This window comes from Capra hircus, chromosome 15 (assembly GCF_001704415.2).
Source record: "Capra hircus breed San Clemente chromosome 15, ASM170441v1, whole genome shotgun sequence".
Classification (NCBI taxonomy): Eukaryota; Metazoa; Chordata; class Mammalia; order Artiodactyla; family Bovidae; genus Capra; species Capra hircus.
In genome coordinates, this window is record NC_030822.1 from 39,016,387 (window position 1) to 39,043,183 (window position 26,797).

Here is a 26,797-nt window from a genome sequence, read left to right on the forward strand (position 1 = left end):
TATTTAAAAAGAAAAATACCCCTCTTTACACATTTTATACATCTCATCCCCCTCTTTATTCTCTCAATAAGCTTTCACAAGGATATAATTTTAGCTTCCTGAAAAGCCAGATAATTAATAGATATTCACTAAAAGAGAACTAACACTTTTGAGAGTCTACTCGATAAGACGCTTTTTATTTAAATTCTCTTTTTTAGAGATGAAGACCCCAGCAGTTATATAACTTGGCCTCCAGTCACAGAGATAGTCAATAGCAGAGTGAGAATGTTTACCCCAAAACCCATGTTCTCACTAACAAATCAAATCATTCCCAATTCGACTCATAAGCTTTATCATCTGCAAATTGTTTTCTTTATTTTTGAAAATCAAATAGACACTCAAAAGCACAGCATAAAAATAACACTGGTTTATTTCACTAACTTAAAGTTTCTTTTACTGAGGAGAACTGTGTCATTTTAAGTCTTTTTGTCAACATGTTAGTGTTTTCTAAAATCCCAGCCAAGCAATGAAATGCAGTTTATGGCACAAGAGGGGCACTGGATCAAAGTGAGGCAATTTACTGTCCTTCGTGGGCTCATTTTCTTCTCTGAGATCCTTCCAGCTCCAGTACCATGAACTGAATTCCAACAACTATATCTCAAAGTCATAAATTTAACAAATAGGAAACACAGATGAAAAATTAGCGTCAGATTACAGGAATTCAAAGACCTAAAAAAGAGAACTTAAAACTACCCCAACAATAGACCAAGTATTAATTGTATTACTGCTTCATGATTTTTTTCTCCACCTGCTATTAATTTGAGGAAGTAGTGTATTTGCTCTGACCTTGTTAAAGGTCATCGATTTATCATTTTTTAAAAAAAGACAGTCCATTTTGATGCATGCATCTAATTTTTTTTCATAAGAAACACTGAAATTTTTCTGGTTGGGGGGGACACACAAAACTTGTCCTGTCATCTCTGAAGCAAAGGAAAATTAGTCAACAGGATATTCGCTTTCAGGAGAAAAACTCTACAGTAAACACATCACGACAGAACAGTAAAAAGCAATCTCTCTCATCCAAAGCAGGATGACACAACAAACCTCCACCTACATAAAACCTGCAAACTGGACACTCCAGACGAAAACTTTTCCAAAACCAATGACGGTGCAGTGGAATTTGCGGGGACTTTACAACTCTGACACCGGTGCAGTGGAATTCACGGGATTTTACAATTCTGACACTCATGTGTAATTAGTGCGAGATCTGATCTGGGCCTTATCTTCACTTCCCCACCACTTCCCTTTGAAAGATGACTTGAGAAGCATCACTACGCAACCCAGGCTCTCCAACTAAACTGCTGCCCTGTTATTCACCAATGACGCTAGTCTCATAAAGGGCATAAATTACTTTCAATTTAAAAAAAAAAAAAACGGCACGGCCCCGGGTTACGAACCCTTTCCCGAACGAAGGGAGTTCTCGCCTTCCTTGGTGTGGCCCAAGTTCACTTTATTACTTCACGTCCCATCAACTCAGGGGGCCTAGCCCAGGGCTGGGTTAAAAATGTTTTGAGGAACTGCGATCACAGGTTTCTTGGGAGGAGGCCAAACGAAACTCACCAAGTTTTTGTTTTCCTTTTTTTTTTTTTTTTTTCCAAAGTCTGGGTGGAACTTACTTTCACCATGAGTGGGATGCCTTCTTCCCTCCCTAACGGGTGTTCGAGAGCAAGCTTCCCTTTTATTTTACACTAAGTCAGTCAACCTTCACCCAACTGAGAACACAGTCCTTCCCTCCTCATCCGGGAGGACCTGGCCACAAGCGTGGCGGGGAGCAGGGACTGTTTGGACCCGTTATGGCTCAGAGCCCCTCTGCCCGTTTCCCGTCCTCAGCCCGACGCCCCCTTCCCCGCGCTCGCCCCTCGCCCGCCTCCCGGGACAAAGCCAGGGCTGAGGAGGACTTCTCGGGGGTCCCCTGCGGCCCCGGACTCAGCGCGCACTCACCCGACAGCTCGTCCGGCTCCAGCCCGGTCTCGGTGTCCAGCCCGCAGATGACAAAGTAGTCGGCGAAGCGACTGGGCGCCGAGCCCCCTCCGCCGCCGCCGCCGCCGCCGCTCATGGCGCTGGGGCAGAGCCGGGCCGGGCCGTGCGGAGCGTCGAGCCCCCGCACCCGGGCGCCCGCCCGCCCTCAGGCCGCCCCTCCCGCCGCCGCCGCCGCTATCGCGGCTCCGGCCGCCGCCCCCGGCCTTGGCCCGGTCCCCGCGGCCGCCGCGGCTGCCGTGACGGGGCAGGGGGGCACCGGGCCGCCCCGCGCCGCATCCTGGACTCCTTCCCCTCCGCTTCGCGGCCGCTGTCGCCAGCCGAGAGCGCCGCGGCCGGAGCGAGCGCGGAGAAGGGCGGAAAGCGCTGAGGAGAACCCCCACCGCGGCTCCCTCCCGCCGCGCCTGCGCAGGCGCCGTTGGGGAGGGGGCGGGCTCCTCGCCGAAAGGATGACGTGATGCTCTTCTGGCCTGGCGGGCCGCAGCTTCCCAGGCGGTCGCCGCAGCGCGGCAGGCAATTGCTGGATCGCCCGCATCCGCCACCCCCTCGGGGCTGCGACTCCGTTAGGCAGGGCTGCGGAGGTGCTGGATGAGTGGACGCATCCTTCAGAGCCTGGCCCCTGGCCCATGCTCCGCCCCCACCCCCGCCTCCCACTAAAGGTCCGACGACCTCCTCCCTAGCCCTGCTCTGTCTCGGGAATAGACTGAGCTAGGAAGCCCAGCTCATCCTAACTCTAGGAAGCCCAGCGGCGTAAACCCCAGATAGTCTTCTCCTCAGCCCCGCTCCCTGACGTCCATGGCTGGCTTTTTCTCTAGTAGAGCTGGGGATGTCTCCTCTTTCGCCAGAGGTGAATCAGCCCGCTCTGTATTTACGCTTGGCTTATAAATGGGGAAACTAAGGCTCAGAAAGAAGCGAGGCCTTTTCCCATGGTTACGTAAACTCTGAAAGACAAAGCCTGGAGTTGAATCCTGAGCTTGTGATCAGTCCCTGCCCTCTCACCCCCACTCCAAGCAGGCCTTTTCCCTTGCACATGGTTGTGCCCTTCTCCTAGAGCCTCCAGAGGCCCCTGTCACTGCGAGCTCCCCTTCTGCTTCTGACAATTCTCAGTTCCATCCCTAAGCGAGTTCTCCTGAGAGAAGTGGGGGACCAGGAGAGAAATTTGCTTCCTGGTACTTGGATTGGGACCCTCCGATTTGATTTCCCACAGAATCTAAGCAGAAAACTGGAGATCAGAAATCAAGAAGGCAATGTGTATAGTGGTTACTTCTAGTAGGCTCTAGAACAGTGCTCAGATTTGAAATCTGACTTTATCATTTACTGTGTGACCTTGGACAGTTTCCAAGTGCCAGCAGTCATGTTTCTTGTGATTACATAAAATGAATGCTCATACGGGTTAAGTGATCAGAATAGTGTCTGGAAGTAGAAGGCACTCAATAAATATTAGAGATTATATTATTATTCCAACAAGAGGTGTGCCTAGGGTCTGTTCTGACAGGCTACTGCTAAAGGCCTGAGAAGGCAGCTGGCTTCCCCAGAGGCTCACCCTGAGTTCTCTCCTAGGTACCTCTCTCAAGTATTGGTTCCCGCGGGGAGGGTGACTTGGAGGTCACAGCCAACATCACTTGAAACCATGGCACCTGATCCTCTTTGTATGTAACCTGCCTGAACCAGTAAGAAAAAAAGTGCAGAAAAGGTAGCTTTACAAAGTGCATTGAGGGTGGTGCCTCACCCTGTCTTGCATGCTGGGGACAGAGACAGGAGAAGAGGCTCAGAGAGCTAAATGGTTACAATGCATGGAAAAGCGGCATCCTTCCAGGATGGGTGATGGTCAGGGAAGGCTTCCAAGAGGAGATATAATCCAACCTGAGTTCCAAAGGACCGAAAGAAATATCTCAAGTAAAACAGGGAGGGAAAGATGTTTCAGACAACATGTGCAACAACACACAGGGAGTGACAGGTTAAAATGGTTACATAGGAGCAACAAGATATAATTCATTTCTCTGGAAGACAGAATTAAAAGATGAAACCAGGGAGAAAGAAGAGGGACAAAGCAGGAAAGCCTTCAAATGCCAGGCTAAAAAATTTACCCTGTGTCAGAGGAATGCTAAACTGGAGGAGTTTAAGCTGAGGAGTGACAGGATCTGATTTACATCTTAGAATGATCACTCTGGGAGTCATGTGGAAGAAGAGACTTAAAAAGGGCTTGATTATTCTCAGTTTGAAGTCTAGAAACTTTTATCCAATGTGTCCAGGGTGATCAGGTGCTAGGAGACCTCTCACACTAACTGAACTCATAAAACAAGTTAGAAACAAAAGACTGTATTAATTTGCCCTGGCAAATGTAACTGCTCAGAGATCCAGAATATTCAACTGTAAAGTGATCTCCTTCCAGTAGGAAATATGTTTGGCAGAGTGATTGCTTCTTCCAGATTCAGAGGAAAACAACAGAGCTGCGTGCTCATGTTTTAGATTAAATCCTCACTTCCACTCTTGCTAGTTATGTGAGCAGAGGTACATCAGTTAACTTCTCTGAAATGGGAATAATCATTCTTACCCCCACAAGATTGCTTTCAAGATTCTTAATTTTTTTCAATGAATGAAGAAAGGAATTTAAATATCTGGAACATAATATTCTCTTTTGTTGAACCAATGTTTCTTTTTAATATTTATTTATGTATTTGGCTGCACTGGGGCTTAGTCATGGCGTACAGGATCTTTGTTGTGACACATAGGCTCAGTAGTTGTGGCTCGGGCTTAGTTGCTCTGTGGCATGTGAGATCCTAGTTCCCTGATCAGGGATCTGACCCATGTCCCCTCCATCGCAAGATGGATTCTTAACCACTGGGCCACCAGGGAAGTCCCCATAACATACTCTTAATAAGCAGCAACTTGGGGCACCCATTTCAGCACTGAGGATCTGAGAGAGAGCAAATCGACATCGGAGGGAAGGTAAATACGGGAAATACTTCTGGGCTTCTCTGGTGACTCAGATGGGAAAGCATCCTACAATGCAGGAGACCTGGGTTCGATCCCTGGGTTGGGAAGATCCCCTGGAGAAGGGCATGGCAACCCACTCCATTCTTGCCTGGAGAATCCCCATGGACAGAGGAGCATGGGGGGCTACAGTATAGGGTCGCCAAGAGTCGGACATGACTGAGCGACTAAGAACAGCACAAATACAGGAAAGGGCATGAGGCAAAAGTGTGCCTGGAGTAGTTAAGGAGCAATAAGAAAGCTAGGGTAGCTAGGGGGTGTTGGAGGTGGAAGGAGTGAGAGAAGATGTGCTTCAGTTCAGTTCAGTCGCTCAGTCCTGTCCGACTCTTTGCAACCTCATGAATAACAGCATGCCAGGCCTCCCTGTCCATCACCAACTCCTGGAGTTCACTCAAACTCATGTCCATCAAGTTGGTGATGCCATCCAGCTATCTCATTCTCTGTTGTCCCCTTCTCCTCCTGCCCCCAATCCCTCCCAGCATCAGAGTCTTTTCCAATGAGTCAACTCTTCGCATGAGGTGGCCAAAGTATTGGAGTTTCAGCTTCAGCATCAGCCCTTCCAAAGAACAACCAGGACTGATCTCCTTTAGGATGGATTGGTTGGATCTCCTTGCAGTCCAAGGGACTCTCAAGAGTCTTCTCCAACACCACACTTCAAAAACATCAATTCTTCGGCACTCAGCTTTCTTGACAGTCCAACTCTCACATCCATACATGACTACCGGAAAACCATAGCCTTGACTAGATGAACCTTTGTTGGCAAAGTAACATCTCTGCTTTTTAATATGCTGTCTAGGTTGGTCATAACTTTCCTTCCAAGGAGTAAGTGTCTTTTAATTTCATGGCTGCAATCACCATCTGCAGTGATTTTGGAGCCCCAAAAAACTGATACTGTTTCCACTGTTTCCCCATCTATGTCCCATGAAGTGATGGGACCAGATGCCATGATCTTAGTTTTCTGAATGTTGAGCTTTAAGCCAGCTTTTTCACTCTCCTCTTTCACTTTCATCAAGAGGCTTTTTATTTCCTCTTCACTTTCTGCCATAAGGGTGGTGTCATCTGCATATCTGAGGTTATTGATATTTCTCCCGGCAATCTTGTGATAATCCATAGTAAAAAAGAATGATAATATTTTTAAAAAGAATGTCTACATGGTGTATAACTGAGTCACTTTGCTGTATAGCAGACATTGGCAGAACATTGTAAATCAACTATATGTCAAAAAAATAATAAAAGTTTAAAAAGAAGCAAATGAGATTAACTAATTAATTAAAATTTTAAGAAACAAATGAGGATTTTTCTATCTCTCTTTTTTGCCTTCCACGAGCTGGAAGTAGAGAATTCAGAGATTCTAAGGAATGGCAAAACAGAAGACAGAGAAACTTGGGTCTCTGAATCAACTATGTGGAGGAAAGGCTCTAGCTGACCAAGAACACCCCCATAGGACTGTTTGGTGAACAGAAAACAGACTTCAGTTGGGTTAAGCCCCTGGTAGTGTGTTGTTTTTTATTATGGCAACTAGCATTACCATCACTCAAGTAGAAGACATTGAGGTGGGGGGAAAAGATTACAGAGAGCCTTGTAGGCACATTGTAAACATTTTACCTTTGTTTCTGAATAAAATGAAAAATCACTGGAGATCCACAATGTGGATCACAATAAACTGTGGAAAATTCTAAAGAGATGGGGATACCAGACCACCTTACCTGCCTCCTGTGAAATCTGCATGCAGGTAAAGAAGCAACAGTGAGAATCGGACATGGAACAACAGACTGGTTCCAATTTGGGTAAGGAATACATCAAGGCTATATATTGTCACTCTGTTTATTTAACTTAAATGCAGAGTACATCATTCGAAATGCTGAGCTGATGACTCACAAGCTGGAATCAAGATTGCCAGGAGAAATATCAACAATCTCAAATATGCAGATGATACGACTCTAATGGCATAAAGTGAAGAGGAAGTAAAGACCCTCTTGATGAAGGTGAAAGAGGAGAATGAAAAAGCTGGCTTAAAAGTCAACATTCATAAAACTAACATCATGGCATCCGGTCCCATCATTTAATGGCAAATAGATTGGGAAACAATTGAAACAGTGACAGACTTTATTTTCTTGGGCTCCAAAATCACTTTTGCTTGTGCTTCCCTGGTGGCTCAGATGGTAAAGAATCTGCCTGCAATGTGGGAGACCTGAGTTCGATCTCTGGGTTAGGAAGATCCCCTGGCGAAGGGAATGGCAACCCACTCCAGTATTCTTGCCTGGATAATTCCATGGACAGAGAAGCCTAGTGGACTCTTGTCCATGGGGTAGCAAAGAGTGAGACACGGCTGAGCGACTGCACTTTCACTTTCCAAAATCACTGTAGATGGTGACTGCAGCCATAAAATTAAAAGCCACTTGCTCTTTGGAAGGAAGCTATGACAGATCTAAACAGTGTATTAAAAAGCAGAAACATCACTTTGCCAACAAAGGTATAGTCAAGGCTATAGTTTTCCCAGTAGTCATGTATGAATGTGAGAGTTGGATCATAAAGAAGAGTGAGCACCGAAGAAGTGATGCTTTCAAACTGTGCTGTTGGAGAAGACTCCTGAGAGTCCTTTGGATAGCAAGGAGAGAAAACTAGCCAATCCTAAAGGAAATCCACCCTGAATATTCACTGGAAGGACTGACGCTGAAGCTGAAGGTCCAATACTTTAGCCATCTGAGACGAAGAGCCAGTTCATTGGAAGAGACCTTTATACTGGGAAAGATGAAGGCATAAGGGGAAGGGGACTGCAGACGATGAGATGGTTAGATAGCATCATTGATACTATTGAATGTATCAATATTGATATCATCAATAGACATGAGTTTGAGCAAATGCTAGGAAATAGTGAGGGGCAGAGGAGCTTGGCATGCTGCAGTCCATGGGGTTACAAAGAGTTGCATACGGCTAGGCCACTGAACAACAAAAGGTACCATTTTAAGCATTTTCTATACATTAACTCTGTCTAGAACTTGTCCTGAACTCAAGATTTGTATATCCAACTGACTTCTTATCATAGAAATCTGGAGAGACATCTCAAAGTTAACATATTCCAAATCAAATTTCTAATTTACTCCCATAATACGATGCCCCTTCCATACACTTTCCCTATCTCAGTAACTGGCAACTCGTGCATTCAGTTCAGTTCAAAAGCTTCACACTCATCCCTCTCTCTCTCTCTCTTTCCCTCCCTCCTCGCACTTATACCACGTGCACACAAACACACAGACACACACATATGCACACATACCACATCATATCTATTAGAAAAGTCTATTGCTTTTGAAAATTTTAACAAAGGGGGGCAGGAGGAGAAGGGGACAACAGAGGATGAGATGGCTGGATGACATCACTGACTTGATGGACGTGAGTTTGAGTGAACTCCGGGAGTTGGTGATGGACAGGGAGGCCTGGCGTGCTGTGATTCATGGGGTCGCAAAGAGTCAGACACAACTGAGCGACTGAACTGAACTGAAAGCATAGCAAGTTGTCTACTTTTAACCCTCGTTTGGTTCAGAAAATTATCAAAGGAAGCTGGAGAAAGAACAGGTTTCTGAAAGTGTAAACCATCTTGGTTACATGAATTCCAGAAAATCACTAAGCATGGTTTGAAAAATATTGGGTTAGTCAAAAAGTTCATTTGAGTTTTTCAATACATTGGGAAAATCTGAATGAACATTTTGACCAATCCAAAACTTTGTAGCTGTATCTTATAAGTTACCCGCACGTTTAGTTAGTATTTCTGGATAATGATATCAATAATGGAAAAACTGAGGAAAAACACAAATTCATATTGTATAAAATATAATGATAGCTATGATAATAAATCCATTATTTATAATATAAAGAAAAAAGTAGATAATTTTATTAATAAGTCAGTTTATTTCCCTTTGCTTAATACATAGTCAATAAAGATTTTTAAAATATCAGGTTGAAATGCACAGGGTTACTTGCATTATAACTCTCATGAGTGTCAGTTCTTCCCTAGAGAAATGTAGGAAGAGTAGGACTAATCTTGCAAGTTTGTATCTTACATAGAAGCACCAAAGTAAAGAAAGGGAGGAAGGATGTGATCCCAATAGATCAGCTCAAGAGCAGAGAAGTGAGTCCCTAGGAATGGTCCACACAGGTCCGCTTACAGACACAAACCTTCCTTCAAAAGCAGGAATGAGGTCATTAGTATATCTTGGGTCAACACTAACTGCAAAATTATATATATTTGCATTGCAGTATTGTTTGTAAGAGCAAAACAAGACAAAACAAAACAAACAAAACCAACTGGAAACAATCTTAATATCCAGCTTTAGGGAACAGGTTAAAGAAACTACAGCTTGTACAAATACTGAAATATGCACCTGTAAAACAAAACAAGAAGAAAAGGATAAAAGAAAAGACAAGAAATAAAGGAGACTCATTAGATACTGATACAGAAAAAAATACAAGTTGCTTTGCTAATGTAAAAAGCAAGGTGCAAAACTGTGTGTATAATAGTTAAAACATGGAAGTAACATAAGTGTCCATCAGTAGGTGACTAGATAAGGAAAATGTGGCATGTAGATACAGTGGAATATTATTCAGCTTGAAAAAGGAAGGAAATTTTACATATGGTACAACGCAAGTGAGGCTTGAGGACATCATGCTAAGTGAAATAAGCCAATCACAAAAAGACAAGTACTGTGTGATTCCATTTATTTAAGTACCTGGAAGAGTCAAAGTCATAGAGACAGAAAAAAAAATGGTGGTTGTCAGGGGCTGAGGCAGGGGGAGAGGAATGAGGAGTTTTTGCTTAATTGGCATAGAGTATCTATTTTGCCCAATGAAAAGAGTCATGGATGATGATGATGGTGGCACAACATTATGAATGCACTCAATGCCTCTGAACTGTAAACTTAAACATGATTTAAATGATAACTTTTATATGTATTTTATCACAATTTCTCAAATTAAGAAAAAAATTACACAATAAAAATAAAAAGTTCAAGGTAGACTTCTGTGGTGGTACAGTGGATAGGAATCTGCCTGCCAATGCATGAAACACAGGTTCAAACCCTAGTACAAGAAAATTCCACCTGCTGCGGAGCAACTAAGCCCTTAGTGCACCCAAGCCACAGCTACTGAACCCCTGTGCCTAGAGCCTGTGCTCCGCAACAAGAGAAGCCACCACAGTGAAAAGCCTGTGCACTCAACAAAGAGTGGCCCCCGCTCACTGAAACTAGAGAAAGCCCAAGCAAAGCAACGAAGACCCAGCACAGCCAAACGCAAATAAATAAATAATTTCAAAGTAATGCGCAATTCTTCAGTTATTCTGAACTTCTTTCTTGGACACTGGTTTTTAAAAATGAAAAGGTAGATATGAGCTAAAGATACAATTAAAATGTGGAAGAAAACAATATACAGGTAGAGGATTAAAAGACACAAAATATTAGGTAGAAAATACGCTACAAGGACACATTGTACAAGGGAATACAGCTAATATTTAATATAAATATAAATGACATACTGCTGCTAAGTCACTTCAGTCGTGTCCGACTCTGTGCGACCCCATAGACGGCAGCCCACCAGGCTCCCCCATCTCTGGGATTCTCCAGGCAAGAACACTGGAGTGGAGAACATTAAAAATTGTGAATCCCTACATTGTACACTTATAAGTTTCATAATTTTTACATCAACTCTTCTTCAAACAATAAATAAAATGTAGAAGAAGCAAACTGACTTATTAAAGAAGAGCTCTGAGTGGAGCTCTAAACAGATCACTGAAGTCAGATACCCAAGGTTCAAATCTCAACTTTACCATTTATGAAATCTGTAATTTTAGGTAAATTTCTTAGCCTCTCTGAGCCTTAATTTTTTCATCTGTAAAAGGAAGACGATAATATTATTTGTCTCATATGTTTGTTGTGTGAATTAAAGTGATACGCATAAAAAAGAATGTGCATGTATTATGCTATCATCTGTTTAAAAAGGATAAAAGAAATATGTACTTTTTTCTTTCTTGTATATGCATATACTGTTTTTGGAAGAATAAATAATTTTGTTAAAATGTATTGTTCTAGAAATGGAAACTGACAGGGATCAAGAATAGAGGGGAAATATTTCATTATACATTGTTTCATACGTTTTTACTTTTGAACCATAAGAATGCATTATTTACTCAAAAAATAGACAATATTAAAACTTTTAAAAACGCTATCCCCTTCCTCCACTGCCCCCTACTCACACAGCAAGATTAATCCTCCAGACACACAGCTCTGGTCATGCTACACCCGGCCAGTCAGAATCCTTGGTAGGGCACAAACTCTTTCCAGTGTGACTGCTAAGGCTTTGTATGATCCAGGCTCAACCCACCCACCTTATTATTCTTCCAACATCCCCCTTTTACACCATCTATCTCCAGTCAAGATTTACTACTTACTACTTTCCCAGCAGTCACCCCACTTGGGATAAAGTACCCATAACCAATCCTCATTTGGAAAGCCCAGAGTTAATCACTCATTTGTGGCTCCTCCTCTGTTACCCACCCAGGGTAACAGACCCTTGGACCCTTTAACCAATAGAAGTTGATAAGAAGCCAGATGAGACATTCAAGCAAGGCTTTATGGGGACTCCTGCTGCAGTACAAGGTAACAGGGGCTCTTGCTCACTCCCTGAGGGGAGTGAGTTGATCCCTTAAATGGGATGAGGATAGGGGCAGATCAGTGGGTTGGGCTTGAGGGGTGGCTTGAACCTGCCCACTCCCAGTTCACAGTACAGCATTCAAGAAAGGCCTGCGGGTGAACTCACTGGTGCTCAAAACCCCTCTTCTCTAATGTTCAGTGAAGAGTTCACCATGTACAAACTGAAATGAATCCCACTGATTATACAGAAAAATGCAAGCTTCATAACACAGGCTTTCTTCCTTAAAAAAAAAAATATTTATTTGGCTATGCTGGCTTTTAGTTGCAGCACGCAGGATCTTGGATTTTCATTGTGGCCTATCAGGTCTTTAGTTGTGGTCTGTGAACTGTCAGTCACGGCATGGGGGATCTAGTCCGGGATCGAACCTGAACCTCCTGTGTTGGGAGCTCAGAGTCTTAGCCCCTGGACCACCAGGGAAGTCCCAATACAGGCTTTCTTAACACAAGAAAATGCTGGGTATAGAGTGACACACTCACAACATCTCAGGCAGTCAGGTCCCTCTGCACACCGATCCATGCCCTGCTGTCCCACCAGCCCCCAGTACCTCATTTGTAACCAGCATCAGGTTCCTCATGTTGCTTGTTGACGCAAGAGCTCTAAATTGGTTGAAAATCAGACATTACATTTAGCCACCATAACTCACAGCAACCAGGAAGCCCCAAAGAAGAGTCAGCAGCAAGCAACATCTCCTGCCCCATGGCCTGAGGAGGTATAAAGTTGAGCAACAGGAAGAGCAAATTGCCGATAATGTTCACAATGGTGCAACATTCCCAGAAGTTGTGCATGACCATGTGCGTGTGTTTATCTACGTATGTGTCTGTTTACTTACATGTGAGTGAACATTTGTATACAGAGTTGGTCATGTATATGTAGGCACTTAAATATTTTAGATGTGTCTTCATATTTTCATGTGTTAATAATTGTATGTGTGTGTCATTGTGAGTGTGTGCATGTGTGGGTGTGTGTTGTCTATATCTGAGAAGGCTGAACGAGTTGCTAGACCAGATAAGCAGAGGCTCTCGACAAACCTAGGAGTGACTCACTAGCGGTCCCTTCCGTCCCCTCTTCCTTTCTGTCCTCCTAGGCTGAGAGTCTTTTGAGAGCCTGGGTGAAAGTCTGTTAGTCGTTCAGTCGTATCCAACTGAGATCCCATAGACTTTAGCCCATGTGTTTCCTCAGTCCATGGAGTTCTCCAGGCAAGAATACTGGAGTGGGTAGCCATTCCTTACTCCAGGGGATCTTCCTGACCCAGGGGTCAAACCCGGGTCTCCTGCACTGCGGGCAGATTCTTTACCATCTGAGCCCCCAGGAGAGCCTGAGAGTCTGGGTGGATGACCTTATATGTGCTGCAGCCCTTAGGCTGTGAACACAGCCCCTTACTATTCCCATCAACTCGAGAGCCAAGAGCTTTCTGAGAAAGCCCAGATGGTCTGCTGAGGGGAAGTGAAAGGCCTTTGGACCAGATCCCAAGAGGAAGATATATTTAACTGTGGTTGAGCTCGCAAAGATTTTGGAGGGGGAGGTGATGAAACTGTTATATATCTTAATTGTGATGGTGGTTACATAATTGTGTATTTGTCAAAACTTACAGAATTGTACACCAAAACAGTAAATTTTACTGTAAATCATACCTTAATTTAAAAATAGGAAAAAGTCTGTACAATTGACAATTGAATAATTTAGTATTTTTTCAGCTATGAACAAAACCAGTGTCACACTATCAGTTTGCTAGTTTACGTCAATTTGTCTTTAGTATGGCAGACAAAAACCATGTAAGAGTAATTACATATAGAAAAATTAAAGAAACTTAATTGTTGAAATGATTAAATTTATAATAATGAATTGACAGACTTAAACAGCACAAGACTTAACACATCAAATATTAACTATAATCAAACTGAATTTCTAAAAAAACTCACAGAATTATGTCCTAGTTTATATTTGGGGACCTCTTTGTTTTTATTCACACGTAAGAAAATGTTCCTTTTTTTTTTGGCTGTGCCACACAGTATACCAGATCTTAGTTCCCCAACCAGGGATCGAACCCATGCCCCTTGCAGGGGAAGCACTGAGTCCTAACCACTGGACAGCCAGGAAATTCCCGAGATGTTCTCTTTTAAGAGTACAGTTTAATGTACTCTGTGGACAAAGAAGAGATATTATTGGGTTGCTGGTAAGTGTGGAGCTTGCAAAAGAATTGTTAATAATTGCTATTCAATGCAATACACTCACAGTGTTCAATAGATTTTAGCAAATGTTAAAGAAATGGTTTGGGTTTTTTCTGAGCCTGAATAAAAGTTCACGAAATTTCAGGAAGAGGAGGAGGAGGAAGAAAGATGCAGATGCCGCTCCTGGGGACTGGAAACACTCAGTGAACGACACTCAGGAACCAGGAAACCTGGGTTAGAATCCCCACTGTGCAATGTGCTCAGATGAAGTGACCTCAGCAGATTTCTCGTTCTCTCAAGTCTTTGGCTTACCCAGTTTTATAGAGAAGTACAGTTTCTAATAGCTGCAACTTTCAGAGTCCTTTTATTGCTTTCCCACCTCAGACACCCTATACTTAGAAAGATATCTCTGAAACAAACTGCATGGATAGTTTTCCCATTTTTTATTAATAAAAGATACATTAATCTTATTTCAGACCTTTTAATTAACACAAGATATGTAGACCGCAACAAGTTAATGTAATTCTAGCCAAAAGCAAAAGAAAAGGAAGCTTGGTGGGGGTTTTTAGCCTGCACAGGCTTCTCCTAGATAAAAATATTATTCTCCTCCACTAGACTTTCTCAAATGTTGGAATTGGCCAAAAGCCTTCACCAAGATAATTTCCATAAGCTCCTAGGGGCAAGGCGATATAAAGCGAAGAATTGGTTTTGATTCTCAACTGAATGTCTCTGAAGCTGCTATTCAGAGGTGTGCCTGGGCCACCCCTTGGCCTGTTGTCTCAACTGCTGCCTGCTACCCACTAAGTTTGCTAAGCTCAGGTTGTAAGTTATCCCCATTCGTGCCTCTGACTCCTGGGGACCCTGAGGGTAACAGGCAGGGCTGCCATTCACAAGTATACAGACTGAGCTCTGCCCAAGAGGTACCATTCATTGTGGTCACTATTCATTCACATAGTTATTACGACAGTTTCCCAACAGATGGCAGTAAAGTATCTAAAGAAAGGGGCATCTTTTTCTAGTTCACCCCATATCACAGCATGAACTACCAGTGGGGCTCCATTTTCTCTGCATTGCCCAATGTAGTGCTGGTAAACAGCAGGACACACGAAGTAGAACTGGGCCTCACAGAACTAGGAAGTCAACTCCAGTTTCTCTCTCTCTCTCTTTCTCCTCTCCCTGTGTCTCTCTTGGCTTCTTTCAGTTCCTCTGCTCTTTCTTCCCCTTCGCCTTCCATCCACTTTCCTTGCTCACCTGTTTATAAGTGCACTATACTGGATATAGTAATTGGAGTCTACAACCATTCTTGCCACCTTCTATTATACTGAGGGCCACCTCCATGGGTGTATGTATGTCCTATGCACAGGACTCTGTATTGAGAACTTGATTTAATGCTGGGTTGTTGCCAGCAATAAATTTTTATTTATTTATTTTTTTGGTTGTTCCAAGGGGCTTGCTGGATCTTAATTCCAGGACCAGGGATGGAATTGGGTCCTAGAAGTGAGTGCACCAAGTCACTGGACCACCAGAGAATTGCCTTAAAATTCTTAGTAACTTTATGAGCAGATGATGTTCCTTGCTGTCTCATTCCCGTACAACCTCTGCAGTACTACATGGGTAGTGAATTCCGATGGACCTATGATGCCCCTTAATTCACAAGACTCAAAGCCAGTACAAGGCAAACTCATGATGTCTACAACTGCATAAGAGGGGCCCTGACTATCCCGACAGGGTGTGCTTTCTGTTCAAACCAGAACTTGCTTCTAACCCAGAAAGAAGGCAATGGCATTCTAAGAAATGCAGGGCTTCTCTGATGGCCCAATGGTTAAGAATCCCCCTTGCAATGCAAGGGACACAGTTTCCATCCCTGGTCTGGGAAGATCCCACATGCTGAGGAGCTGCTAAGCCCAGGTGACGCCAACTACTGAGTCCACCTACTGCAACCACTGAAGCCCTCAGGCCTAGAATCCTTCTTCCCCAACTAGAGAAACCACTGCAATGAGAAGCCTGCACACTGCAACTAGAGAACGCCCATGTCTAACAGTGAAGACGCACCATAGCCCAAAATACAAAAAATCTTTTAAAATGCAGACAATGGGTTGGCCTGTGGTGCAACCATCAAGTTCCTGGCTGGTCTGGGGCTCCAGTGCTCTCTTTCTCACCGAGCTGCTGCCTGGTGCAGAAGAAGCCATGGTGCTTCGGGTCACCAGGAACACAAAGACTAATGCTGAAAATAAGCCAAAGATCAGTATGGCAGGGGCAAAGCGCTTGCCTGTGGCTACTGTTGCAACCTCTAAGCCTGGGCTGAGGCCCACAGCTCTTGGAGACATCCTTAACAAAATCAGTGAACAGCCGCAGGCCAAACTGCCCCGGGAAAAGGAAGCAAAAACTTTAGCTGCAGGAAAAGTTACTGCTAAAAAAGTAGCAAAAACCTCTGGAAAAGGCTCCTGTACCTGTGCTGGAGCCCCAGCTGGGCCCGGAGACAGAACCGGAGCCTGTTAAGGAAGAGAAACTTTCCCCTGAGCCCATTTTGGTCGATACTCCCTCTCCAAGCCCCGTGGAAACATCTGGCTACGCGCCTGCAGAAGAATATCTGCGTCAGGCTTTCTTGGATGTAATTCTTGCAGTGAGTGATGTGGATACAGAAGACGGAGTGAATCCAAAACTCTGCAGTGAATATGGAAAAGCTATCTATGTTTATCTGAGATAACTTGAGGGAAGAGCAAGCAGTCAAACCAAAATACCTAATGGGTCGTGAAGTCACTGGAAACATGAGAGCCATCCTAATTGACTGGCTAGTGCATGTTCAAATGAAATTCAGGTTACTGCAGGAGAACATGTACATGACTGTTCCAAAACTGATCGGTTCATGCAGGATAATTGTGTGCCCAAGAAGATGCTGCAGCTGGTTGGAGTCACTGCCATGTTTGTTGCAAGCAAATATGAGGAAACGTACCCTCCAGAAATCGGTGACTTTGCCTTTGTGACTGACAACACTTATACCAAGTTCTAAATCAGACAGATAGAAATGAAGATTCTAAGAGCTGTAAATTTTAGTTAGGGACACCCTCTACCCCTGCATTTCCCTCAGAGAGCATCTAAGATTGGAGAGGTTAATATTGAGCTACATATTCTAGCCAAATATCTGATGGAACTAACTATGCTGGACTACAATATGGTGTACTTTCCTCCTCAGATTGCAGTGGGAGCTTTTTGCTTAGCACTGAAAATTCTTGATAATGGTGAATGGACACCATCTCTACAGCATTACCTGTCATACACTGAAGAATCCCTTCTTGTTGTTATGCAACACCTGGCAAAAATACAGTCATGGTGAATCATGGGCTTACAAAGCACATGATTATCAAGAACAAGTATGCCACATCTGAGCATGCTAAGATCAGCACAGCTGAATTCTGCACTAGCTCAAGATTTAGCCAAGGCTGTGGCAAAGGTGCAACTTGTGAACTTTCGAATACTATCTGCAAATAAATTTGGCACCATGTGCCATCTGTACATGTTATATGTTACATTTATTTACTTTTAATAAAGTTGTATTCCTTTTTACTTATCTCTTAACTCATTTGAACATGGCTACTTTCCACTTTGGAAGGACTGATGTTGAAGCTGAAACTCCAATACTTTGGCCACCTGATCAAAAGAGCTGACTCATTGGAAAAGACCCTGATGCTAGGAAAGATTAAGGGCAGGAGGAGAAGGGAATGACAAAGGATGAGATGGTTGGATGGCATCACCGACTCCATGGACATGGGTTTGGGTGGACTCCGGGAGTTGGTGACGGACAGGGAGGCCTGGCATGCTGCAGTTCATGGGGTCGCAAAGAGTCGGACACAACTGAGCGACTGAACTGAACTGAACTTTCCACTTGAGGATAAAAGTTGTTTGTTTAAAAACAACTGTTTTAAACAACAATTGTTTAAAAATAAACAAACAAACAATTTTCAGTTACCCGGGTACCCAACTAATATATACAATTGGCTCTTCTTGGTTTTTGTTTTATGTGCCTGGCTTTACTTAAGATGATTTACTAAGCTCCTGAAGGCATTTAAAATCCTGATGTACTTTATATATCATACTGTATGTAAGCCCCTCATCTTAAGAGACTCTACTGCCTAGTTCTATATCAGGAAAAGTCTATCATCTCATTCCTAGTCCTCCTGATTGCTATTTCCTCTGGTGGTTGCTACCATAATTCTAAGTAATCTACTAGTACTGCTTTCTTAAATTATCAACTTTAGCTAGCATCAGCATTTTCACTTGGGAAAATGAGAATTTTATTTATATTCAAAGCCTAGTTTTTGTTTATTAGTTAAGAAAATAAAACAATACTTAAAACAAGATAAAAAAAATTGCAGACAATGGAAGAACCCTAGCATATTCTTATTTATGTGACTTCCTTATAGTAACTGATGACTTGCCAAAAATGATGACATAAAAGGAAAGGGAAAAACAGGGCAACCCATAGTTCTTTTCCTTTCAGGCCTTTCTCATTTATCAGTAAGTCAAAGAATATTGGTAGAACATGTGCTCATCAAGAAGTGAAATAAAATCGGTTGAGTTACCTTTTGCAATATTTCCACTATTCATGTAAGAATAAAATGCATATGCATATGTGAGTTTCAAAGCAGAACTATATAATTTTGGCAATTCTACACGCAGTAAAACCCTCTGGTATTTGCATTTAAAACTGCCACTGCATGATAAGAAATCAAATATAAAATTAAAGCTAATAATTTACTATTTTAATTTTTCTTTGCTTAGACCAACATTAAATAAAAATGCCAGGACACATCAAGAAGATTCTGGCAGGAAGGAAAAACCTCTACATTTTAGTACTTTTAATAGCACTATTTCTTTCCTGCTTTTTGAAAAAGGAGTTCTCTATTTTGTTTTCTTTTTTATTGAAATATAGCTGATGTACAATACTATGTAAGTTTCACGTGTACTACACAGTGATTTGACATTTGCGTGCATTATGAAATAATCACCATGATAAGTTTAGTACCTATCTTTCCCCAAACATAGTTATTAAAATATTATTGACCATATTCCTTATGCTATATATTACATCCCTGTGGCTTATATTTTATAATGGGAGGTTTGTACCTGTTAATTCCCTTCCACTATTTTGCCTCTACAAGCCCTGCTCCCCTTAGGCAACCACCTGTTTCTATCTCCATATCGATGACTCTGTTTCCATTTTTTTTATGCCATTTTTTTATTATACAAGTAATTCATACATAAGAGTATAAGGAAGAAAATAAAATGACCCACAATGCCACCCTGAGATAGCATCACATTTTTGTTATGCTTTGATGATTTCTGTCTTGTCTGATGTCATTTGAGCTGTACTTGGGATCTGGAATACAGACACTATAGCTGAGTGAGACTTCAATGCAACTTTTTCCCACAACTTTATCTAATTATGTTTAGGAACAGGATGCTGCTAAAAGGAATTTGGCAAACTTCCCTGCCTCCACATCCATTTGATTATGGTTATTTTTTTTACTGAAGTATAATTGACCTACAACACTATGTTAGTTCCAGGTGTACAACATAGTGATTCAATATTTCTATACACTGCAAAATGACCAATGTGATCAGTGTAATTACTTTTTGCCATATACAACATTTTTACAATATTATTGACTGTGTTCCCCATGCTATGTATTTCCTCCTGGCAGATGACTCATTTATTTTCCAACTGGAAGTATATATCTCCATTCTTGAAGGAATACCAGTTGATTGGGGCTTCATCAATTTTCCCTCTCAACAGCAAAGTTCCTGTCCTCAAAATATTCATGGTAGGTTGAGTAAATAGACCTAACTACATTGAGAATATTTATTCCTTTAGCAGCTGTACAAAATTTCCTCCTGGAGGAGGCTGTCTTGTGGTTTAAGGCTGAGAGTCCAAAGATAATCTTTTAACAGGGTAGACTCTATTAACCAGTATGCTATTTACTTATGTCTGACAAGCCAGCTACAGCCTCGTTTTAGTTTCAATTTTGTTTATTCTGCTGTTTTAAAGTCAATGATTGTAGCAATTCCAAATAATGACAGTTATATCTTTCCCTTCTTTATACCTAATAATTCTTAGTCTTTCCTTATAGCATTAGGCCAAGACCTTCAGTACCGCATCAAATTGTAGCAATCACAGTGGGACTCTTTATTTTGGTTCCCAGTCTTAAAGAGAATGCATCTACAATTTTCTATTAAGAATGACATTTGGAGGACTTCCCTGGTAGTCCAGTGGTTAGGACTTTGCTCTCCAATTCAGGAGGTGTAAGTTTGATCCCTGGTGGGGAGCTAGGATCCCACATGCTTTGAGGACAAAAACCAAAGCATAAAACTGACGCAATATTGTAACAAATTCAATAAAGATTTTAAAGATGGTCCACATCAAAAAAAAAATCTTAAAAAAAAAGAATAGCATTTGTTATAAGGTTTTGGTAAACAATTTATTAAATTAAAGAAATAATCTTTTATTATTGATTTGTAATTATAAAAATTATAATTTTTATCATATATATTGAACTTTATTAAAAAAATTTTCTGCAGCTATGAAGATAATATATAGTTTTCTCCTCTTAATATAGCAAATTACCCTGATAAATTTTTCCTATGTTGAACTATCACTATACTCTGAGAATAAGTTCTATTCATTCTTGATGTATTTTTAAAATATGAGTTGGATTTAGATATACAATATTTAGAATTTTTGCATCTGTGTTCACAAAAAAAATGTCTATAATTTTGTTTTACCTGAATTAGTCTCACCAGGTTTGGGAATCAAAATTATAAAAGGCTTGCACATTGAACTGGAAGGTTTTCTCTTTTTCTACCCTCTAGAAAAGCTTGTATAAGATAGGAATAAACTGTTCCTTCAAAATTTGTTAGAATTCACCTGAGAAACACCTGCGTTTTGAGAGCTATGTGTCTGATTCTCTTTGCAATTTCTTTTAATACATTTTGGTCTGCACGGTTTTCTGTTTTTTATTCTGCCAGTTGTGGCACTGTTTTTTTTTTTAGTTGAGGTTCATGCCAGCTTAGCTGCCCCATGGCATGAGGGCTCTAAGTTTCCCAACCAGGGATCGAACCCATGTCCCACACATTGAAAGGGAATTCTTAACCACTGGACAACCAGGGAAATCCCCATTGTACATTTTGGAAGTTTTTCCAAGAATCTATCCATTTCATCTAGATTTTTCAATATATGTTTAATTCAGAAATATAAAATTTTTCTGTTGTACATATAGCCATTTTTTCTTCTGTCTATATTTTATTTACTTGCACATTTTCCTTTTTTGCTTTGACCAGTCTTGTCAAATGTGTAACTTAATCTTCAAAGTACTAATTTTTATTTTGTTAATCCTCTCTATTGCCTTTTTGTTCATTTCATTAGTTTGTACTGTTATTTTTTCTTGTTTTTTTTGTTTGTTTTGGGCTTTGATTTTTTTCTGTTTCCAACACATTTATATAATTTGCTTGTTAGGTTATTTATTGTTCTTTGGCCAAGCTGTGTGGCTTATGGGATCTTAGTTTGTGGACCAGGGATTGAACCTCAGCCCTTGGCAGTGAAAGCAAGGAATCCTAAGCACTGGACCACCATGAAAGTTCCATCATTTTGGTTTTGGTTTTTTAACAATGTACTGCATTTTGTTTGTTTTTTAATTAAGCATTTTTTCTGAGATAATTGTAGATTTATGTGTTGCTTTAAAAAATAATGAGGCTTCCCTGGTGGCTCAGATGGTAAAGAATTTGCCTGCAATGCGGTAGACCTGGGTTTGCTCACTGGGTTGGGAACATCCCCTGAAGAAGGGAACGGCAATTCACTCCAGTATTCGTGCCTGGAGAATTCCATGGACAGAGGAGCCCAGCCAGCTACAGTCCATGGGGTCGCAAAGAGTCGGACACAACTGAGCAACTTTCACTTAAAAAATAATATGGAGAGATCTCATTTACTTTTTACCCAGTTCCCTCCAAAGGCGGTACCTTGCAAAGCAATACCACAACCAGAATATCAACATTGTTACCGTCAAGATACAGAACACTTTCATGCTACAGCAATTTCTAATGTGATCCTTTTATAGCCACACCCATTTCTGTCCTACATCTACCCTTTCCTTAGTCTTTGGCAACCACTAGTGGAGAAGGCAATGGCAACCCACTCCAGTACTCTTGCCTAGAAAATCCCATGGACAGAGGAGCCTGGTAGGCTGCAGTCCATGGGGTCACGAAGAGTCAGATATGACTGAGTGACTTCCCTTTCACTTTTCACTTTCATGCATTAGAGAAGGAAATGGCAACCCATTTCAGTGTTCTTACCTGGAGAATCCCAGGGACGGGGGAGCCTGGTGGGCTGCCGTCTATGGGGTCACACAGAGTCGGACACGACTGAAGTGACTTAGCAGCACCAGCAGCAGGATGTTACGGAGATGTATCATATCTATTATATTGTGACTGGCTTTTTTTCACTTAGTATAGCTCTCTGGAGATTAATTCAGGTGATTCATGAATCAATAACTCATTCTTTATTATTGCCGAGAAGTATTCCATGGTGTAGATGGGACACAGTTTAATGGTTCACCCACTAAAGGACATTTGCATTGTTTCCAGTTAGGGTTATTATGAAAAATGCTGTTATAAACATTAATATGCAAGTTTCTTTGTAAACAGTCTGTGTTTCTCTGGGATAAAGGCCTAGGAGCTCAGTTGTTGGATTATATGATATTCCAATCCTAAAAGCTATTTCAAATCCTTAAAGATGATGCTGTTAAAGTGCTGCACTCAACATGCCAGAAAATTTGGAAAACTCAGCAATGGCCACAGGACTGGAAAAGGCCAGTATTCATTCCAATCCCAAAGAAAGGCAATGCCAAACAATGTTCAAACTACTGCACAATCACATTCATCTCACATGCTAGCAAAGTAATCCTCAAAATTCTCCAAGCCAGGCTTCAATAGTATGTGAACCAAGAGCTTCCAGATGCTCAAGCTGAATTTAGAAAAGGCAGAGGAACTAGAGATTAAATAGCCAACATCCACTGGATCATTGAAAAAGCAAGAAAATTCCAGAAAAACATCTACTTCTGCTTTATTGACTACACCAAAGCCTTTGACTATGTTAAGCTCAGTTGCTCACTCATGTCCAACCCTTTGTGACCCAATGGACTGCACCATGCCAGGCTTCCCTGTCCATCACCAACTCCCAGAGCTTGCACAAACTCATGTCCATTGACTCAACGATGCCATCCAACCATCTCATCCTCTGTCATCCCCTTCTCCTCCTGCCTTCAATCTTTCCCAGCATCAGGGTCTTTTCCAATGAGTCAGTTTTTCGCATCAGGTGGCCAAACTATTAGAGCTTCAGCATCAGTCCTTCCAATGAATATTCAGGACTGATTTCCTTCAGGATTGACTGGTTGGATCTCCTTGCTGCCCAAGGGACTCTCGAGTCTTCTCTGACACCACAGTTCAAAAGCATCAATTCTTCGGTGCCAGTTTTCTTTATGGTCCAACTCTCATATCTGTACATGACTCCTGGAAAAACCATAGCTTTGACTAGATGGACCTTTGCTGGCAAAGTAATGTCTCTGCTTTTTAAAATGCTGTCTATGTTGGTCATAGCTTTTCTTCCAAGGAGCAAGTATCTTTTAATTTCATGGCTGTAGTCACCATCTGCAGTGATTTTGGAGTTCAAGAAAATTAAACTGTTTCCATTGTCTCCCCATCTATTTGCCGTTAAGAATGGGACTGGTTGCCATGATCTTAGTTTTTTGAACGTAGAGTTTTAAACAAGATCTTTCACTTTCTTTTTTTTTTTTTTTTTGTCTTTCACTTTCATCAAGAGGCTCTTCAGTTCCCCTTCACTTTCTGCCATAAGGGTGGTGTCATCTGCATAGCTGAGGTTATTGATATTTCTCCTGGAAATCTTGATCCCAGCTTGTGCTTCATCCAGCCCGGCATTTTGCATGATGTACTCTGCATATAAGTTAAATAAGCAGGGTAACAATATTCAGCCTTGACATATTCTTTTCCCAATTTGGAATCAGTCTGTTGTTCCATTTCCAGTTCTAATTGTTGCTTCATGACCTGCATACAGATTTCTCAGGAGGCAGGTAAGGTGGTCTGATACTCCCATCTCTTGAAGAATTTTCCACAGTTTGTTGTGATCTACAATCAAACGCTTTGGTGTAATCAATACAGCAGAAGTAGATGTTTTACCGGAATTCTCTTGCTTTTTCGATGATCCAACAGATGGTGGCAATTTGATCTCTAGTTCCTTTGCCTTTTCTAAATCCAGCTTGATCATCTGAAAGTTCTCGGTTCACATACTGTTGAAGCCTGGATTGGAGAATTTTGAGTATCACTTTGCTAGCATGTGAGATGACTGCAATTGTGCAGTAGCGTGAACATTCTCTAGCATTGCACTTCTTTGGGATTGGAATGAAAACTGACCTTTTCCAGTCCTGTGGCCACTGCTGAGTTTTACAAATTTGCTGGCACATTGAGTGCAGCACTTTCATGGATTCGAAATAGCTCATCTGGAATTCCAACACCTCCACTAGCTTTGTTCATAGTAATGCTTCCTAAGGCCTACTTGACTTCAAATTCCAGGATGTCTAGCTCTAGATGAGTGATCACACCATTGTGTGACTGTGTAGATCACAAACCATCGTTTGACTATGTACACTAAAAGAAACTGGAAAATTCCTCAAGAGAGGGAAATACCAGACCATTTTACCTGCCTGGTGAGATATCTATACGCAGGTCAAGAAGCAACAGTTGGAACTGGACATGGAACAACGGATTGGTTCCAAATAGGGAAAGGAGTACATCAAGGTTGTGTACTGTCACCCTGCTTATTTAACTTATATGCACTATGCAAAATGCCAGGCTGGATGAAGCACAAGCTGCCCTCAAGATTGCAGGGAGAAATATCAATAACCTCAGATATGCAGATGACATCACCCTTATGACAGAAAATGAAGAGGAGCTAAAAAGCCTCATGATGAAAGTGATAGACCAGAGTGAAAAAGCTGGCTTAAAACTCAACATTCAAAAACTAAGATCATGGCAACCTGTCCCATCACTCATGGCAAATAGAGGGGGAGACAATGGAAACAGTGAGAGACTATTTTTGGGGGCTCCAAAATCACTGTAGATGATGACTGCAGCCATGAAATTATAAGGCACTTGCTCCTTGGAAGAAAAGCTATGACCAACCTAGACAGCATATTAAAAAGCAGAGACATTATTTTGCTGACAAAGGTCCATCTAGCCAAAGCTATGGTTCTTCCAGTAGTCATATACAGATATGAGAGTTGGACCATAAAGAAAGCTTGGTGCCAAAGAATTGATGCTTTTGACTGTGGTGTTGGAAAAGACTCTTCAGAGTCCCTTGGACTGCAAGATCAAACCAGTCAATCCTAAAGGAAATTAGTCCTAAATATTCATTGGAAAGACTGATGCTAAAACTCCAATACTTTGGCCACCTGATGTGAAGAACTGACTCATTGGAAAAGACCCAGATTCTGGGAAAGATTGAAGGCAGAAGGGGATGACAGAGGATGAGATGGTTGGATGGCATCACTGACTCGATGGATATGAGTTTGAGCAAGTTCTGGGAGTTGGTGATAGGGAAGCCTGGAATGCTGCAGTCCATATGGTTGCAGAGTCAGACATGACTGAGCAACTGAACTGAACTGAACGTGACTAACAGATAAGGAATATATTTATTTCCATTGCCCAGAACTTTGCTCATCAGGTCTGTAAACTCAATTCCAGCTCAGATTTGAACTGATCCCTCTTTCCAACAAAGCTGGCTAGAATTGTTATCTAAAGATAAGGAGTGTGACACCCTGCTTCTCCACCCAAATCTGAGACCTAAGAAAGATGATTCAAGTGTCTTCCAGGCCTCAGGTTGAATGTGTTTCCTCATTTAAATGTCCCTAAAAATGGATCCTATAATGTTTGACCCCAGGTAGGCCTGATGTCCCAAAAGGTATTTGATAGCACCTTTATCACATGACTCAAGGCAGTCTCCCAAGTCTTACATATGGGTAGAGATTTTTCCTATTTTTCTGTAACCATAAACTATAGACATAAATCCTGACAATTATCCACATTACCATGACCATGTATAATTGTTTTTCTACCAATCACTATTATCATTTCCAAATTCCATCAGAATTCCAATTTTTCTCTGCAATACCTGTCACTATTTTTTTTCCAAATGTCTCAAGAGTGGGCATGTAGCCTCATAGCTCAGTTGGTAAAGAATCTGCCTGCAATGCAAGAGACCCCAGTTCAATTTCTCGGTTGGGAAGACCCACTGGAGAAGAGACAGGCTACCCACTCCGGTATTCTTGGACTTTCCAAAGACTTGGAAGACTTTGCCCTCGTGGCTCAGCTAGTAAAGAATCTGCCTCCAATGCAGGAGACCTGGGTAAGATCCCTGGGTTGGGAAGATTCCCTGGAGAAGGGAAAGGCTACTGACTCCAGTATTCTGGCCTGGAGAATTCCATGGACTGTATAGTCCATGGGGTCGTAGTCACACACGCCTGAGCGACTTCCACTCTCTTTTTTAACAGTAGCCTGTAACCTTTAATTAGGACTCTCCAAAGCAACAGAGCCAGTAGGAGACATGTATAAAGTATTGGGTCATATGATTATGGAGACCAAGAAATCCTATGATATGTGGTCTGCAAGTTGTAGACCCAGGAAAGTCGGTGGTATAGTTTGACGGCCTGAGAACCAGGAGTACCCAGGGCAGACAAGTTGGCACATACAATTACACACAAACTTTGACTGCTGTTCTAACATGAATTCCAATGGAGGCCGGAGTGCTCATCCAGTCACCAGGAAACCCTGTCTCAAAGGTGAAAGTGAGGTAGGGG

The 26,797-nt window shown here is 41.9% G+C and overlaps 1 protein-coding gene and 1 pseudogene across 3 annotated transcripts in view; one reads left to right on the top strand and one right to left on the bottom strand.

Annotated features, from left to right (window-relative positions):
• Positions 1–2,343, bottom strand: part of DENND5A (DENN domain containing 5A) — a 99,263-nt gene extending 96,920 nt beyond the window's left edge. For 2 of the 3 annotated variants that reach the window (XM_018059520.1, XM_018059523.1), the window contains exon 1: positions 1,981–2,343. In XM_018059520.1, coding sequence (XP_017915009.1) covers positions 1,981–2,095 — 115 coding nt within the window. In that variant the 5' untranslated portion in view covers positions 2,096–2,343. The remainder of the gene's footprint in view (positions 1–1,980) is intronic. The other variant, XM_018059522.1, reaches the window with a different exon arrangement.
• On the top strand, positions 16,068–17,424 carry LOC102169115 (annotated as a pseudogene).